At 42.5% G+C, this 18,154-nt stretch overlaps 1 protein-coding gene across 1 annotated transcript in view; it reads left to right on the top strand.

Annotated features, from left to right (window-relative positions):
• Positions 1 to 18,154, top strand: part of syn3 (synapsin III) — a gene marked incomplete at its 3' end in the record, with an annotated part of 160,974 nt that overhangs the window by 31,787 nt on the left and 111,033 nt on the right. Inside the window, exon 3 of the mRNA XM_084330834.1 lies at positions 13,665 to 13,756. Within this exon, the coding sequence (XP_084186960.1) occupies positions 13,665 to 13,756 (92 nt within the window). The remainder of the gene's footprint in view (positions 1 to 13,664; positions 13,757 to 18,154) is intronic.

Below are 18,154 nucleotides of genomic sequence, written 5' to 3'. Positions count from 1 at the left end.
GATCCTGTGTGATTGACTGTTCCCTTAATCATCTCTGCCTCTTGGTGATGCGCTCCCCTTTGAAAAATTCCGACGGAGCATCGTGAAGAATGCTGGAAACATTCTTCTGATGATGGGGGGGGGGGGGGGGGAGTTGACCCGGGTTTTCCAGATAGCAGTACCAAACATTAGCATGCCGAACCAGAAAGAGTCATTCGCCCGCCGTCCTCGAGCGACAGAAAGCCACGGACCCCGCGATTGGACAAATTGGACGTAAACATTGCAATTCGACCAATTAGGTCGTTCGAAAACTAGGGAGGTCTGACTGGTTGTGAAAGTATAAGGCCGGTTGTCAGGGCTCGCGCACGGCCCGCCTGTGTTGGACGGGTCGTCAGGGGCAACATCTGCTCAGCAGGCCCATGACCTCATGGATGCCTCCGCCCTGTCCACGCTCCTCTCCTCTGCAGTCATGGCAGCTCACAGCTAGCCAGCCGGGGCGTGTGTTATCCGTACCCTTCACGGTTCACATCGTCCCACGAGGGGAAGGGCATATACGCATTGATCTTTGCTCCAAATGGATGCTTTGGTTCAGGGACCCCTGGCTGTAGCCTTGGCCTAAAGTCACACAGTTGCCTATAAGGCCGTGTTTGAGTTGGAGTTCCTCTGTTTTCAACGTGTAGTTGCTATGAGGCGTTTTATCTCCACTCCTGTAGAGGGTGGTAGTAATTACCTGGAGGTTCGTTTCCCTGTGATGTGCGCGAATGGCGTACTTTACTTCTCGATTGCATCAACATTGGATATGGAGGGATAGCACTGTGTTTTCCCATCGCGGTTCTGCTCTAACCGAAGCCACGGTTTGTCAGAATTCTGTCCATGGAGGCTAAAGAGGTGAACTAGATATGTATTAAAAAAGAAAAGAAAAAAGGCAGCACTCGCTGTCACAGAAAGAAAAATACATCTATTTCTGGACTCAAGGAAACCACACAGTAAGAGCCTCCATCTGCGCTGGAGTTTGGTTTATCAACAGCTGTCCCCAGTTTAGTGTTCCACTCAAAAAGGCTTGCTTTCCTATACCTACCAGTGGTATGTACGAGGGGAGTGCTTGTTTTAAAAGGGCTACAGTGTAATAATAGTTGGTTTGTGGAGCAGAGAGGGAGGAAGGGAAAGTTAAATATGGCTCATGTCGAGGTCAGCAGACCTTTTGTGACTAATATCTGTCCAGGCAATAACTTTTTTGTATCTAGTAAAAACGGGCCTTGTCTAGTCTGCAGTTAGAGTGCTTGTATTTGCAGATATCAACAGGTAAATGGACTTCGCTTTTTTGTGTTTCACAACTCATGCCTCTCATGCACCCGTTCACTCACACATTCACGCGCAGGCGCCCATGCAAGGTGAGCGCAGGTCGGGGGTCGGGGGTGGGAGCAGGTCGGGGGTTATGTGTCTTGCTTGAGGACACTTCCACACGCTGCCAGGGGAGAATCGAACCGGCAACCTTCCGATTACCAGATCATCGCTCTTCCTCCTGAGCCACTGCAGGGGCCTACATTGACATTTGCTATAGGCCAGATAAAACCAGTGAGTGGGCTACATTCTGGCAAGGCAACATCATCTGTGATTGGCTGGTTCTAGGTAAGAGGAGGGGGGGGGGGGGGGGGGGCTAACGGCACCCTGTCATTGGTCAGTCCTGGAGGGGGCTGGTTGGAGCAGGGCAGAGGAGGCAGGATAGAACCCCTTTCACAGTGAAGTACGCTGTCGTAATGGTTCTACACACAACAGAAACAGTTGAAAAATGTTTCCAACAGTAATTGAATATAATATTGTAGCTAATTTATTATGTAGGCTAATACTGAATGATAGGGCTGCCACTGTTAATGAGACTGGTAGCTGATATCGAGCTGCAGGCTGCACTGATAATGAGACTGGTAGCTGATATGATGCCAGGCTGCACTGATAATGAGACTGGTAGCTGATATGATGCCAGGCTGCACTGATAATGAGACTGGTAGCTGAGCTGATGCCAGGCTGCACTGATAATGAGACTGGTAGCTGAGCTGATGCCATGGCTGCACCAGGGTGGGAAAATATGATTCCAAGACCCATGTGTAACATTATCAGAAATCAAAACAAACTTGGTCAGACTAGGCGTTGCAGATCAAATATTAATTAAGATTCAGCAATCACCTATTTCTCACCTAAAATGTTGTCAGACCTTTATTTAAACTCAAAATGTAACTGGGGTTTCCTTCATTTACAGTCACGTCAAGTGTACATACAGGGATGGCAAACAAAAGCATATAAAACACACAGCATATAAAATCACAACAATAAGACAACAAGATGAGGCAAAAAGCAAGGATAACAAATAAATTAAAACACGTACAACTTGATTGACAAAGGTTGGAAATCAATGTTTAAAATTCTGCAACAGAGGGGAGAATCTCAAGCTTTAAGGACAGTTGGAGTTCATTCCATGAGCTAGAGGGGCATCATAGCAAAATGCAGATTTACCCTGTTCAGAGCAAACTCAGGGGACCTTAAGGACCAGCCATAGTCACTAGAACGGGTTCCATAGGTTCCAACATTCCATTCCAATAATGATGTAGTATAAGCAGGTAACTTACCAATAAGGGCCTTAAAAATGAACAAATACCAGTGTTTGTTGCGCCTCTCCGTCATATACAGACGCACCGTCCAATTCATCCACTGCCCAAAGGTTGACGCCCAGAAATGTCCCGATCAACAGTAAATGAAGAAAGAACAGGCAAAGAGAAAAATCTCTGCAGATAAAGACACCGCCATGCACCTCTAGTGGGTCACAAGTGATGATCGAGAGGGATCATTTTGGTACGAGTCCATACATACTACTCATTGTGCCTTTCATGACTCGTCTTTTTAAGGTGATTTATGGGTGAGGAAAAAAGTGTCTGTCTCTGTTTGCGAGTGACAACGACGAAAGGCACCTTGCCCACCTGGGCCTCTGAAGTGACTCCCCTTGGTGGCCTTCTCTAAAAATACCCCCAGGACACCGGATAAGCATTGTTCTGTCTTGCTGGCATGCCACGTTTACTGTGCCGTCCACCTGCTCTCGTGTCTTAGCGGTCGGTGAGGTGTGCGTGTGCTCGCCTGTGAAATACTATAACCTCGCTGGTAGTCATGAGCTAAATGAGTGGTATGTGTTGTCATGCTACGACACTACTTGGTGTGGCAAAAGGGAAATGGCAACTAGTTGAGCCCAGGGCCATAAGGCCAAAATATCACATCAGGATATATCAAGACTAGTTCAGCCTGAGTCCTAGTTCCATACAGTAGCTACACTGCTTTTTGATAGAGGAGCAAGATTAGTCTATAGGTGCATATGTGACGGATCATACTGGGTCTGCGTTGTGTTTGATGTTAAATGTTAAATGAGAATGTCCCGAGGGGGAGTCGAACAGGGGGCTCCCGCGTCCGCGGGCGACGACACAGACCGCTGCACTAAGAAGTGGATCCACTCCTAACTACCGTACCTATGCGTCTATTAACCCTGTTATGGGGAAGTGAGTTTAATTTACCAGCCCGCACTGCCACAGTCACCCGTCAACACACCTGTTTCAGTGACTGTGGACATACCCACGGACTTCCCCGTTACACATACACATCTCATTGTCTCACTCACTCACCCACTCACTCACAATGAGTAGTTGCAATTATTGCATTTAAGATAAGATAAGAATAAACTTTATTGTCCCAGAGGTGAAAATTTACTAGGAACATCACTGCTGCATCAGTCTGCGATAACAGTGTAAACAAAGAAGAAAAAAATATATATATAATAATTCATTCATTCAGTTAGTAAAAAGGACTCTATGACAATGCATAGAGACGTACAACAGTAATTCATAAGTAGGTAAACTCATTTCAAAAAGCTTCATATTGCACCTTTCCCTTGAATTGCAAGAGGTGACAGCCCACTGTTAAGTGGCACCTCAAAGGAATAGACCTCTAGTGTTATTTAGGAGAGCGATGGATGTAGGAAGGAATGAGAGCTTGTAGCGGTTGCTCTTGTATCTACTTGCTCTGAACCGTCTCCCAGAGGGAAGAACTTCGTATTCAGGATATAGAATATGAGAAGGGTCCTGTAAAGATTCTCTGTGCCCGGCTGACCACTACATTCTCAAAGATAGACTGGAGTGACGGATACTTAGTGTTTTATTGCTGCTTTCACTAGCCATTTAACCTGATGAACAGCAGAATATAAACCCTGTTCTGTGGCCCAGAAGAATCAACCATGAAACCAGTTGTCCCACGTACATGTATCCTGTTTTCTGTTCCCAGGGCGAGAGCTGCACCAAGACAAGTGTCTGAATGGGTTACCGTGATGGTAACCATGGCACTGTGAAAGGGGTTCCGTCCTGCCTCCTGTGGGCCTGTGCCCCGCTTCAACCAGTCCCCTTCCACGACTGACCAATGACAGGGCGCCGTTAGCCCCCCGCCCCCCCTCCTCTTACCTAGAACCAGCCAATCACAGATGATGTGGAATGTTCGGCCCTTGCCAGAATATAGCCCACTCACTGGTTTTATCTGGCCTACAGCAAATGTCAATGTAGGCTCCTGCAGAGGGAATGGGATTTGCCAGGGGGGGGGGGGGGGGGGGATGCGCTCGCTCTCGAGATCCGTGCACCACTGTGGAATGTGCGTGTGTGTGTGTGTATGTTTGTACACGTGCACGTGCATACTGTACATGCATGTGTATGTGCGTGCATGTGTTGTGTTTTTAAGAGTGCATGTCTCTTGGCAAGACGAGTGCTGCAGCGCCCACAGATGTTTCTTTCAGGGGGGGCGGGGGGCAGGGGGGGTATCAGTGGAGAGGAGCTGAGAAAAGGAATGGAGCCAAGTGTTTGTCCTTGAGGCACGTTGAGCGTGAGTGGCGCCACGTTGTCCCGTAAATGAGATTACGACACTTACTCGCCCCCTGCTCTCTTCCGTGAGCACAACCACAATAAATAAAAGAGAGGGGGGGGGGGGGGGGGGGGGGGGGGGGGGGTTTGCTTGGCGAGAAATAAAAAAGACATTTGTTAGTCGATGCTTTGTTTTAGAAAACGACATACTACCCCGTACAGCGTTTAATACTGGCCAGAGCATAGGATGGAAGCGGGGTGTCAGACCTCTTGTTGTTCTTGTTTGTCTTGCTTGAACTATTGCTGGTAATATAATTTGTATTATTAAACTAGATTCAAACCTTATTGGGTGCACGGTGATGCAGGTTTATGCCACCGTACGTCTCAAACGATAATCGCAGCATGAAAATGTCACTCACACAGATCTTGGATCAGGTCGACTTCACTTTAAAGTCGTAACACTTAATGACCAGCAGTTGAGTTGAGGAGAAGGTCATTTGGTGGATTTAAAAGAGTGCTTTGACATTTAGAATGAAATGAAAAAGTTTACATGTATGTTCTTCAGTTTCCCAGAAATGGCACATTAGCGTTATTAGCATTCATCATTGAAACCAAGGGGTACAGCTATAGCTGCAAGCGTTACGCTAGCTGTGCCCCTTGGTTTCAATGAGGAATGCTAATAAAGTTAACGTGTAAACTGAAGGACATTATGTGTGAACCTTTACCTCCAGTGTCAACTGAAATTCAAAATGTCAAAGTACTCTTTTAATATATACTTGTATGGCCTATTGTCTGCAGTCCACATTGACCTCATGCATTGTTTTTTTGGCCCATGTTCTCTCCAGTCCAATGGAATGCTGGCACACATAGTGGATGGTGTTTTTATATTTGTTTAGCAGCTGTCTTGTCCCAATGACATGCTGTAGTATATGTGACAAGGATCCTCATCCATCAAACAAAGCCAAGCCCCCACAGCCTGTGTTTCCAATGGCAGCCTAGCCGCCGGTGTCTCAGGTCGATATTGTTTCACATAACGCCCCTTTTAACCCTTTCACTGCCGCACTACCAAAATGGTTAACCCTTTCACTGCGACAACACACAGAAGGTTAACCCTTTCACTGCCACACGGCAGCCGGTTAACACTTTCACTGCCACACTACCAAAACGGTTAACCCTTTCACTGCGACAACACACATAAGGTTAACCCTTTCACTGCCACACGACAGCCGGTTAACCCTTTCACTGCCACACTACCAAAATGGTTAACCCTTTCACTGCCACACGACAGCCGGCGACCGTCGGTTGTGTGATAGTAAAGGGTTAACCTTCTGTCGTGTGGCAGTGAAAGGGTTAAGGGTGAAATCATCGAATCTTCCGTCTGTTTACCGGCCCGCAATCGCGGGGCTTTCTCAAACAAATTAAACGTAGCTGAAAACATTGTTTTTGTCATGTTTTCCTTGGTAGTACACCAGAACCGTCAAATTGAATTTTTTTCAGAGGGGAGTCAGCAGGCTTGCTTGTTTATGGCCCATTAAGTCCACTCCGTTAGTGTCACTTCTCATACTTGAAAGTGAGTGAACGCTAACAAACGGCACCGCTTGACGTCCCGAGGTCAGTTGTTGCCGTTCAGCCGCCCCTCCTCCAGGGCTTTGGTGTGTAGGGCTCCAGGGCTTTTTCCGTTCTATTTTATTATTTTTAGCCTATTTTAAACTGAATCAAACCGCACTTTTTTACTCTATCTAATCTATTCTATTTTATTATTTTTAGCCTATTTTAAACTGAACCAAACCGCACTTTTTTACTCTATCTAATCTATTCTATTTTATAATTTTTTGCCTATTCTAAACTGAATCAAACCGCACTTTTTTACTCTATCTAATCTATTCTATTTTATTATTTTTTGCCTATTCTAAACTGAATCAAACCGCACTTTTTTTCTATTTTATTATTTGTATTACTGAAGAACTGTGATTTGCCTTACCTTGCTACCTCTCTATCTCTTTGTATTTAATTTTTTATGCTCGCTTATGCCTGTATTTTTTACTGTTGTGAAGCACTTTGAACTGCTATACAAATAAAGTTATTATTATTATTATTATTATTATATATTATTATTATTATTATTATTATTATTATTATTATTATTATTATTATTATTATTATTATTATTATTATTATTATTATTATTATTATTATTATTATTATTATTATTATTATTATTATTATTATTATTATTATTATGTAAGTAAAGCATGTGGACCAGCCGCGTCTATTCTTTTACCAACGGATTTCCAGTTCCGCGTTCGCGTTCTGCGATCTGATTGGCCACTGACGTTTCTGGTGCGATCTGATTGGCCACTGACGTTTCTGGTCATGTGACATGTGCGCCCAATCGCGTGATGCGCCCATTTCCGCCTCGAACAGCAGCAAACTACCGGCTAACGCCTAGTTTATCACTGGTTAAGCTTAGGCGACTCTTTCGAAGTTGGTTAAGGTTAGAGTTTGGAATCAGGGCTGGTGTTCTATCGCCCTGCTCTAAGACAAACTCTAACCTTAACCAACTTCGAAAGAGTGCCTAAGCTTAACCGGTGGCAGAACTTGCCGTCACACGATTGGCGCGACCAGAAACGTCAGTGGCCAATCAGAGCGCAGAACGCGAACGCAGAACTGGAAATCCGTTGGTAAAAGTATTCAGGCGGACCGGCCCGGCCCCCAGACGGACTCCGCTGGGCGACCCATGAGATCCCACGGTGAAACCATCCCCTCCTGACCTTTTCGTCGCCTCTCCCTCGCCTCCCTCTCCCATCCCGGGGTCCTCGCTCTCCTCTAGAGCTCGACGATTTAATTGTCCGATATTGGCCTATCACAGGTATCAGATATGTTGGCCAATGTCGATATAAACATAAATTTTTTACAGAACATAACGCAGAGAAAAATGCTTGGGGTAATTTAGAAGCGGTGTCATCACAGTTTGTCCAGCAGAGCGCACTCCAACTCCATTGTTTACATATATAACTCATTCACTCCGTCATTGCTTCCAATCCTCTCAGCGGACTCAGCTGCACTGTCTGCATGAATGTCACAGCTAGCTTGATAGAGTAGAGAAGACGTGGTTTAAAGTTAGTAGAGAGGACATCAGACGTCTAGCTTGATAGAGTAGAGAAGACGTGGTTTAAAGTTAGTAGAGAGGACATCAGACGTCTAGCTTGATAGAGTAGAGAAGACGTGGTTTAAAGTTAGTAGTGAGGACATCAGACGTCTAGCTTGATAGAGTAGAGAAGACGTGGTTTAAAGTTAGTAGTGAGGACATCGGACGTCTAGCTTGATAGAGTAGAGAAGACGTGGTTTAAAGTTAGTAGTGAGGACATCAGACGTCTAGCTTGATAGAGTAGAGAAGACGTGGTTTAAAGTTAGACGTTTTGCCTGTGACTTCACTCATTACGTAGTTATTTGTCACTGTTTCCTTCCACATCATTACACAAGCATCCATCATAGACCCCTCTCTTTTTATATTTATATTTATATTTATATCATAAGATAAGATATTCCTTTATTGATCCCCTTGGGGAAATGCATGCATCATAGCAGCATGGGGGAGGGGAGGTACAGGTAGTAGAAGACATGGTACAGGTCATAGAATTATAATAGCACAGTGAAGAAGTACAAAATAAAAATAGAATAAAAAAGGCAGTGTAAACAATATAACAATATAATTAACTCTGGACATGCGCATTATGGGCAACAAGGTGCAAGATGAGGGTATTTATGCCTTCTCAGTTATATTTGCCCTACAATAAATATAGTTACAATATATAAAATCTAATACTCTAATATCTAATCTAATATCTAATCTAAAAATGCTAAATGCTGTATGCTAAAAATGCTAAATATTATGCTCTGATGAAGTATACAGTATACACATAAGGTGCAGTATGCATAAGGTATGTATGTGTGACCGGTGTGATTCTACTGCGTTGTGTTTATTTCTATTCGACCCCTGTTAAGGGATTGCCCTGAGTGGGAGTTGAACCCCGGTCTCCCGCACCGGGGGCGACATCACAGACCACTGTACCAAGAGGTGAACTCACCTCTTGCTACTGGGTCTGGATGCCTCTGGGGAGTGAGTTTACTTGCAGTACCGCTTAACGTCCACAGCCACTTCACTACTTGTACCTCGTGACTGTGGATAGACTGCGGTACCTCCGTTACACTCACCCCCCTAAACTCACTCCACCCAGGGCATCCGGGTCACGGCACCACGTGTGACCGGTGTGATCTTACTGCGTTGTGTTTATTCGATTCGACCCTGTTAAGGGATTGCCCAGAGTGGGAGTTGAATCCCGGTCTCCCGCACCGGGGGCGACATCACAGACCACTGTACCAAGAGGTGAACTCACCTCTTGCTACTGGGTCTGGATGCCTCTGGGGAGTGAGTTACTTGCAGTACCGCTTAACGTCCACAGCAACTTCACTACTTGTACCTCGTGACTGTGGATAGACTAAGGTACCTCCGTTACATATGCCGTGATACACATCATACGTTATATACTGAATATCCTCTGCCAGCAGCCTCTTACCGAAGATAATCACAGCCGTGCTGATATTCAGTATAACAGCACGACCTCGACCGTGATATATTGCTCTAATACAACAGTTCAATCACCATTTATTAGTTAGCAATAACAAGCGACAACAGATCATGATTTGTTTGTTTATTTAATCATTTATTTAGCTCCGCCGACAAATAGTTGCACAGCTGCGCTCTTGAACTTGGACCATTGCCTAATTAACGCGTATTAATAGAACACCTGTGCGGCGGAGTGATACTGCATATCAGCACTCATGGAACGCCTCTCCAATCAAATGACTTCGCTGGAACTAACTGTTGTATAAATGTAAATATGGCACGTATTTACTGACATACCACCTGTGTTTTTGCGGTACCCACGTTCGATTGGAACGTTTAAGGGGGTCACCGCTTCGCTAATAGACCACACCCCGTAACTCTCTTATACGACATGTTCCCACAATGTTCTTAACGCCAAACCTATCATTGTTTAACCAATGCGAGAGACGGAAAAAAGAAAAAAGGAGTTAATTTCAAGAATGCGAAAGTCAGTCAAGTCAACAAGAGCATCAATGGCTTTCTCGACAGCAGTAATACTCATTAGTGGGAAAAATCCAATTGTGCTTCCATAGTCCTCGTCCATCCAGAGAGTCCTTTTCCCAGAAGGCTCACTTTCTCTCTCTTCCCTCCCTGTGAATATCTCTGAGAGCTTGATTAAGTCATTAGGTAGCCAGGCGACGGCCTGTCACAAGGCCTCACTGTCCAGGAGGCCGCAGACTAGGGATAACTCGATTTGCCTCTCTCTCTCTCTCTCTCTCTCTCTCTCTCTCTCTCTCTCTCTCTCTCTCTCTTCTCTCTCTCTCTCTCTCTCTCTCTCTCTCTCTCTCTCTCTCTCTCTCTCTCTCTCTCTCTCTCTCTCTCTCTCTCTCTCTCTCTCTCTCTCTGTTGTATAAAAATGCAGACTGTTAAATTAAGTGAATAAAAGGAATGTATTGTCTGACTTTCAATAGGTCAGTGTCATTCCTCTTGATTCCACCCGTTCCCAGCAGGGAAGTCGAGTTTAGTTCCCTAAGACTCCCTGTATTTCTGGAGACTTGACACACACACACACGCACGCACGCACGCACGCACGCACGCACGCACGCACACACACACACACACACACACACACACACACACACACACACACACACACACACACACACACACACACACACACACACACACACACACACACACACACACACACACACACACACACACACACACAAATATTACCTATGTAAACGTTTATTACCACGTAATACAGCAATTACAATGAATAGCTCATATCTACCTGTCAGATGGTGACGTTAGTCCTTGTATCCAGAGCTCATAAAACCAACTATTTCCAACAAACTTTTTAACTTAAGTACTGATTTTATTGTTTGTCCACCACAGTGTTTTACTCATTTGACTCTTTTATTGTCCATTTATGTCTATATTAATGTTTGTCAACGACGAGAGCTATTGGATACCTGAATTTCCCCAAGGGGATCAATAAAGTATCTATCTATCTCTTCCCTTGGCCCTTTTTGAGCATGTCAATGTGGGGTATATTCTCATACATTCGTGAAGAGATGATCTGTAGATGGAAAATATGGGAAATATAGATATCTGTTTCATGTCCACTGTTTACTAGAATTCCCTGCATAAATGCAGTGATATACAATTATAAACAAATATTTACCTTTTTGGTGTTAGTCTTTAGTATCAAATGTATGAAAACATGTCTTCATTCTTGGTAGTGAGGCTGCCCATTTGTTTAAATTTGGATCACTGATCTTTAAAGGTGCTATAGCTAACATTCCGCCATTAGATGTCGCACTAGAGCACCAGCATGTCATTTATCCAATCAGGTGCAATCCACGTGGGAGAACAACAACAACATACATTTTGGACGCCAACATTTTTTAAATGATAAATTCAGGAATCAGTCATTGTTTTGGGGGGCAAAGCAATACGTTTAAAGCTCTGTTGATGTATCATAAAATAATCGACTAAAGATTACATAAAGATGTTATCTATAGCACCCATAACCACTTAAAATGACCTTTAGGTGATGTTTTGTTGCAGAAAGGGACCGCGGTCATATCAGGTGGGCTGTTTTATTTAATTTTTTTAATTTTTTAATTTTTGTATGCCAACAGCAATACAATACAGTACAGTACAAGTACAGTACAAATGACAATACATACGGGGGGGGGGGGGGGGGAAGGGGGAAAATAAATAAAATAAAGTAACCTACATTTCCCTCTCTGTATATACTTACCCATAATACACACTTGTACATTCCCTCCATCCTGTCTCAAAGCAGTGTGTCCCAAGCCTACCCAAGATATCTAGTAATTGACCTCCATCTCCTGTCAAAGAGAGGCATCTTCAGCTGTAGCTGGGCTGTCATGTGTTCCATCATATGTACATGTTTAACTTTCTGTTTCCATTGAGCAGTCGTAGGGGGCTCGGGTTTCATCCAGTTAATACTGTAGTAATAATTTATTTTGCAATCATCAATAAGATGTGTAATATATAGTACTGATCCGTGTCCAACACTCGTTCACTCTGTATTTCGAACAGAAACAACATTGGGTCCATGGGGATGTCCGTTTCCAATATTTTCTCGATTTCTTCTTTTATATCCTTCCAAAATGTCTGTATTTTTGGGCAGTCCCAGAATATGTGTGTATGATCCCCCCAATACCACATTCCCTCCAGCATTTGTTGGTAGAATCCTTTTTGAAGACACATGCTGTCAATGGAGTTCTGAAGAATCTCATTTTGACCTTCCAATCAAACTTTCCATAACTGGCTTCCAATCCCCCTGTGACAGTTATAACACATGGCCTCCCAGTCCTCATCCTCCACTATTGTATTCATCTCTAGTTCCCATTTTTCTTTAATATGTAGAGTGTCATCAGACATGTCTAGCCTTAGATTTTGGTACATAAGGGATATTTGTTTTCTTGTCAATATCGGGCGTTTACACAGTCGTCTAAAATGGAATTCTATATTAGTTGGTTCTTTCTTAATAGTATCCCAATCTGTGTGTTTAGTGACATCATTTCTAATTTGTAGATATCTGTATAAGTCACTTGATGGTAGAGAAAATCAGTTTTGTAATTGTGAGAAGGATTTAAATGTATTCCCATTAAATAGTCAGTCAATTGTAATTAATCCCTTATCAGCCCACTTTTTGTATGTGTTATCCCACATGGATGGGAGAAACTCTATGTTTCCTACTATGGGCATAGCCCTTGACAAAGCTACGGTACCTTTTATGTGTTTTTGAACTGTGTTCCAGATTTTCAGTGTATGTTTGATCCATATATTAGTTATTCTAATTTTTTTCTGCGCTTTTTTACTCATAAATGGGAGGGTGGATATTGATATTCCTGGTATGGAGTTTTGCTCAATAGAGACCCAACCGGTTTCCATATCCTTTACCATCCAGGCCACCACTGCTCGAAGCTGAGCAGCCCAGTAATACAGTCTCAGGTTGGGTAAGCCCAGGCCACCTCTCTCTTTTGTTGACATCAATATTTTTAATCGTATTCTTGCCCTCTTTTTTTGCCAGATACATTTTGATATCAGTTTTTCCAACATCTTAAATGTGGATTGTGTTACTCGTATAGGGATGGATTGAAATAGCAAGAGTAGTCTTGGTAGGATATTCATCCTCACTGACTCTATCCTGCCAAAAAAGGACAGGGGTAGTAAATCCCATCTATCTAGATCTTTTTTTAATTTCTTTAATCAGTTTATCGTGGTTTGAGGAGAATAGTTGTGTAGTCTTGGGTGTAAGAACAACACCAAGATATCTGAATCCCTGTTTGGATTTTTTAAAAGAGACCAAATCATCTAATTGGGATGGCCATTCCCCGACTATCATCATGGCTTCGGATTTGTTTATATTTATCTTATATCCTGACACTTTACTGTATTCACTTAAGCTATGTAGAAGTGCGGGGACAGAGGTAGCAGGGTGTTCCAAAAATAATAATATATCGTCTGCGAATAGTGATAATTTGTGTTGGTCATTTCCTTCATCATGAATTCCTCGTATTAAGGGATTAGTCCTTATTAGTTCAGCTAGTGGTTCAATGCTGAGCGCGAACAAGGAGGGCGAAAGGGCGTCGCCTATTAAAAAGGGTGGGCTTTTCTATTAACTCCTTTGTGACGCTTGTTCCTTGTGCTGTTCCCAGGCGGAGTTCCATGAGATCAACCTGGCGTCCTACGTGAACACCGGCTGCATGGTCGACATGCAGGCCACCAGGGGCGGGACCAAGGTGGTCAGGTGAGTGGACATGCAGGCCACCAGGGGCGGGACCAAGGTGGTCAGGTGAGTGGACATGCAGGCCACCAGGGGCGGGACCAAGGTGGTCATAGTCGACATGCAGGCCACCAGGGGCGGGACCAAGGTGGTCATAGTCGACATGCAGGCCACCAGGGGCGGGACCAAGGTGGTCATAGTCGACATGCAGGCCACCAGGGGCGGGACCAAGGTAGGGCTGGGCGATTCATCGATTTAATCGATTAATTCGAATTAATGATTTAGGACGATTTTGAAAAATGAAAATCGATTTACAAAAAAAAAAAAAAAAGTCCTTTTATTTGACAAAAAGTGATGTTTGGTGAAAGTTAGATTAGCACTTTATTAATCCCAATAGGGAAATTCATTCCTGTTTGATGATCAAGAGGCACCTTTTATTTGTTTTAACTAAGTGAAGTTTGATGAAAAAGCAAGTTATTGCACTATTAATCCCAATAGGGACATTCATCTTTGTTTGATCAAGAGTAACCTTTTATATATATTATATAATAATAATAATAATAATAATAATAATAATAATAATAATAATAATAATAATAATAATAATAATAATAATAATAATAATAATAATAATAATAATAATAATAATAATAATAATAATAATAATAATAATAATAATAATAATAATAATAATAATAATAATAATAATAATAATAATAATAATAATAATAATAATAATAATAACACCGACTCACCTGACCACCTTGGTCTAGGGCTGGGTGATATGGCCTAAAAATAAAATCTCTGATTTTTTTTTATCTGATTTACGATTTTAATCGATTTTTTTCTCTTGAAAACTAGAAACGCCAAGGAAATCATTCAAATAACCTTTGTTTTTATTTGACACAAAAAAATTAGCAAACCAAGAGGAATTTCCCTATTGGGATTGAAGTGCAAACCTAACTTTCACCAATCTTCACTTACAATAATAATAATAATTACAATAATAATAATAATTATAATAATAATAATAATAATAATAATAATAATAATAATAATAATAATAATAATAATTATTATTATTATTATTATTATTATTATTATTATTATTATTATTATTATTATTATTATTATTATTATTATTATTATTATTATTATTATTATTATTATTATTATTATTATTATTATTATTATTATTATTATTATTATTATTATTATTGTAAGTGAAGATTGGTGAAAGTTAGGTTTGCACTTCAATCCCAATAGGGAAATTCATCTTGGTTTGCTAATTTTTTTGTGTCAAATAAAAACAAAGGTTATTTGAATGATTTCCTTGGCGTTTCTAGTTTTCAAGAGAAAAAAATCGATTAAAATCGTAAATCAGATAAAAAAAAAATCAGAGATTTTATTTTTAGGCCATATCACCCAGCCCTAGACCAAGGTGGTCAGGTGAGTCGTCTGAGGCGATCGGAAAAAAGAACACGCTGACTCCGCTCTGACGCATGTACCCACACAATCCACACTCTGCCTCGCTGAAGCTGCACAAAGGCTCCAGTTCTTCTCTCTCAGTCGCCATTGAGAAGAACTGTGTGTGTGTGTGTGTGTGTGTGTGTGTGTGTGTGTGTGTATGCATGCGTGCGTGCGTGCGTGCGTGCGTGCGTGCGTGCGTGCGCGCACGTGTGTGTGTGTGCGTGTGTCTGTGTGTGTGTGTGTGTGTGTGTTTGTGTGTGTGTTTGTGTGTGTGCGTGCGTGCGTGTGTGCGTGTGCGTGCGTGTGTGTGTGTGTGTGTGTGTGTGTGTGTGTGTGTGTGTGTGTGTGTGTGTGTGTGTGTGTGTGTGTGTGTGTGTGTGTGTGTGTGTGTGTGTGTGTGTGTGTGTGTGTAGCTATATAACATTGCTTTGAGTCACAAAGATTAAGGTTATAAAAGATTTTGCCAATGGGGGAAACTAAAAGAGGACAGTCATGCTTACCCGTATTCAACCTAGCTGGAAAATGTCTGAATAAAACCATTGAAAATTAAATGAAAATATCACTGGATCAACATGAAAATGAAATGGGGGGGGGGGGAGCATTGAAAGGACCACAACCCTTTGACCCTCCTTGTCCCCTGAGATGAAGCACTGGTTCTCGGGGGCCGCACAGCCCCCTGCGCAGGGCACCTCAGTGTTTCATTACAGGCTTGTTCACTTTACAGGAACACAATGAGCTCTGGATACAAACGTCTAGAACAGGAGGGGACCAGGACATTACTGGGAGCCAGTGTCTCAGTGTTATGAGCTCTCAATACAAACGTCTAGGAGGTAGAACAGGAGGGGACCATGACATTACTGGGAGCCAGTGTCTCAGTGTTATGAGCTCTCAATACAAACGTCTAGGAGGTAGAACAGGAGGGGATCATGACATTACTGGGAGCCAGTGTCTCAGTGTTATGAGCTCTCAATACAAACGTCTAGGAGGTAGAACAGGAGGGGACCATGACATTACTGGGAGCCAGTGTCTCAGTGTTATGAGCTCTCAATACAAACGTCTAGGAGGTAGAACAGGAGGGGACCATGACATTACTCGGAGCCAGTAGCCATAGTAGTAGGGGGAGTAGCATTATGCACAGTGAGAATTTGAGCACTCTTCCACCGTCTCTCCCTGACAAGAATTAGCACACCTGTATCTAATAAACACCCACACTTTCAGTTCCCTGTGACAACACTGTCCTCTCCTGTGTGTTTCCTCCTAGCCTCGCTGGCATCCACATCTTATGTGTCCACGTAATCTCCTAAAACAACGCTGTTATCGGTGTTGGAAGCCGATAGGGCTGAGCCCAAACGTTAGAACGTTTGAACCTTCGTTCGTTACGTTGGCATTCGAATTCTAAATCAACATTCGAATTCTTTATTTTTTATTAAAAAAAAATATTTTCTTTTTCTTTTTTTTCTATTTTTTTCTATTCATTCTGTTTAAACCAATGGGGGTTTTCTTTACAGTTGCAGCTAAAGATTAGGCTACACTAATATTATAGTATTAAAAGAAACTGATGAGTTATATTCATTAAAAGAAAGTTGATTTAATTGATTTAGTTGGGCTGGGGCTTCTCCCTGGGCTGGGTCTGGGGCTGGAAAGTTGATTTAATAATTTAAAAAAAATACTAATTTAATGAGATGAATCACTTTATTCAAATTGAGGATTTAGTTTGAGGATATTTAAAAATAAAAAAAAACTATTACAAAAAAAATAATTAGAATTCTTTGTTATATATATATTTTTATTAAAAAACGAAGGTTCGAACGTTCGTTCGAAATACCCTGACGAAGTTCGAATCCCAAAAACAGGCTTCGGGGACAGCCTTGTAATCTCCTAAAACAACGCTGTTATCAGTGTTGGAAGCCGAGTATTTGTACAGGAAACGTCCGGACCGTGCCGTGCAGTTTGAAAACCAGGCGAGGGCAATTATGGAGGGTGGCTAGACCGGTAATAGGGCACAGATTACACTTGCGAACTGTGTGTCTGAAATGACACTGAGCTTATTGTGTTGAATATCGTAGCGATGTCATGGTATCGGTGGAGTGGCTGAGCTGGATGCAGATGGCGTGAGCACTGTAGAAATAGAGTTGAGGTTACAAAGAGTGGCATTCATTGTCATGTTGTTATTGTTATTGTTTTCTCTTTACTTGACTGGGCCGACAGTGGCTTAGGAGGTATAGAGCAGTCGTCTGGCAATTGAAAGGTTCCCGGTTCGATTCCCGCTCCTCCCGGGCAGCAGCGTGTCGAAGTGTCCTTGAGCAAGACTAACTGCTCCCGATGAGCAGGTCGGCACCTTGCATGGACGCCGCAGTCGGTGTGTGAATGTGTGAGTGAATGGGTGAATGTGAGAAACAAAATTGTAAAGCACTTTGGATAAAAGCACTATTTAAATGCACCATTTACCATTTACTGTATCATACAGTAGGTTATAGTATTACACAGTAGGGGTTTTTGGAGTGATATATCGTGATATTTTGCATGCCGATATTATATCGATATTTAATTTTTATTTATTTTGCCTGACAATCCCATTGTGCTGCAATGGAAATGATTGGAATGAGGTGAACAGAATGAGAACGTTATTTTATTAGACAAAACAGATGTATATATATTTGTATCGCAGATGTTGACAACGGTTTCTGTTGGGGACATCATTTGCAGTTGAAGAAAGTTAATAAATCGTGATATATGGTGATTGGTGACAATATCGTGACTCTAATATCGGGTTAGTATCGTGTCTCCGGTCGAGTCCCACCCCCTGGTTACACAGTTGCATGTCTCCGGTCGAGTCCCACCCCCTGTTACACAGTTGCATGTCTCCGGTCGAGTCCCACCCCCTGTTACACAGTTGCATGTCTCCGGTCGAGTCCCACCCCCTGTTACACAGTTGCATGTCTCCGGTCGAGT

Source organism: Notolepis coatsorum (assembly GCF_963971535.1).
Source record: "Notolepis coatsorum genome assembly, chromosome: 15".
NCBI lineage: Eukaryota > Metazoa > Chordata > Actinopteri > Aulopiformes > Paralepididae > Notolepis > Notolepis coatsorum.
The sequence above is the reverse complement of the archived record's forward strand: the minus strand, read 5'-3'. Positions and strand labels throughout refer to the sequence as shown.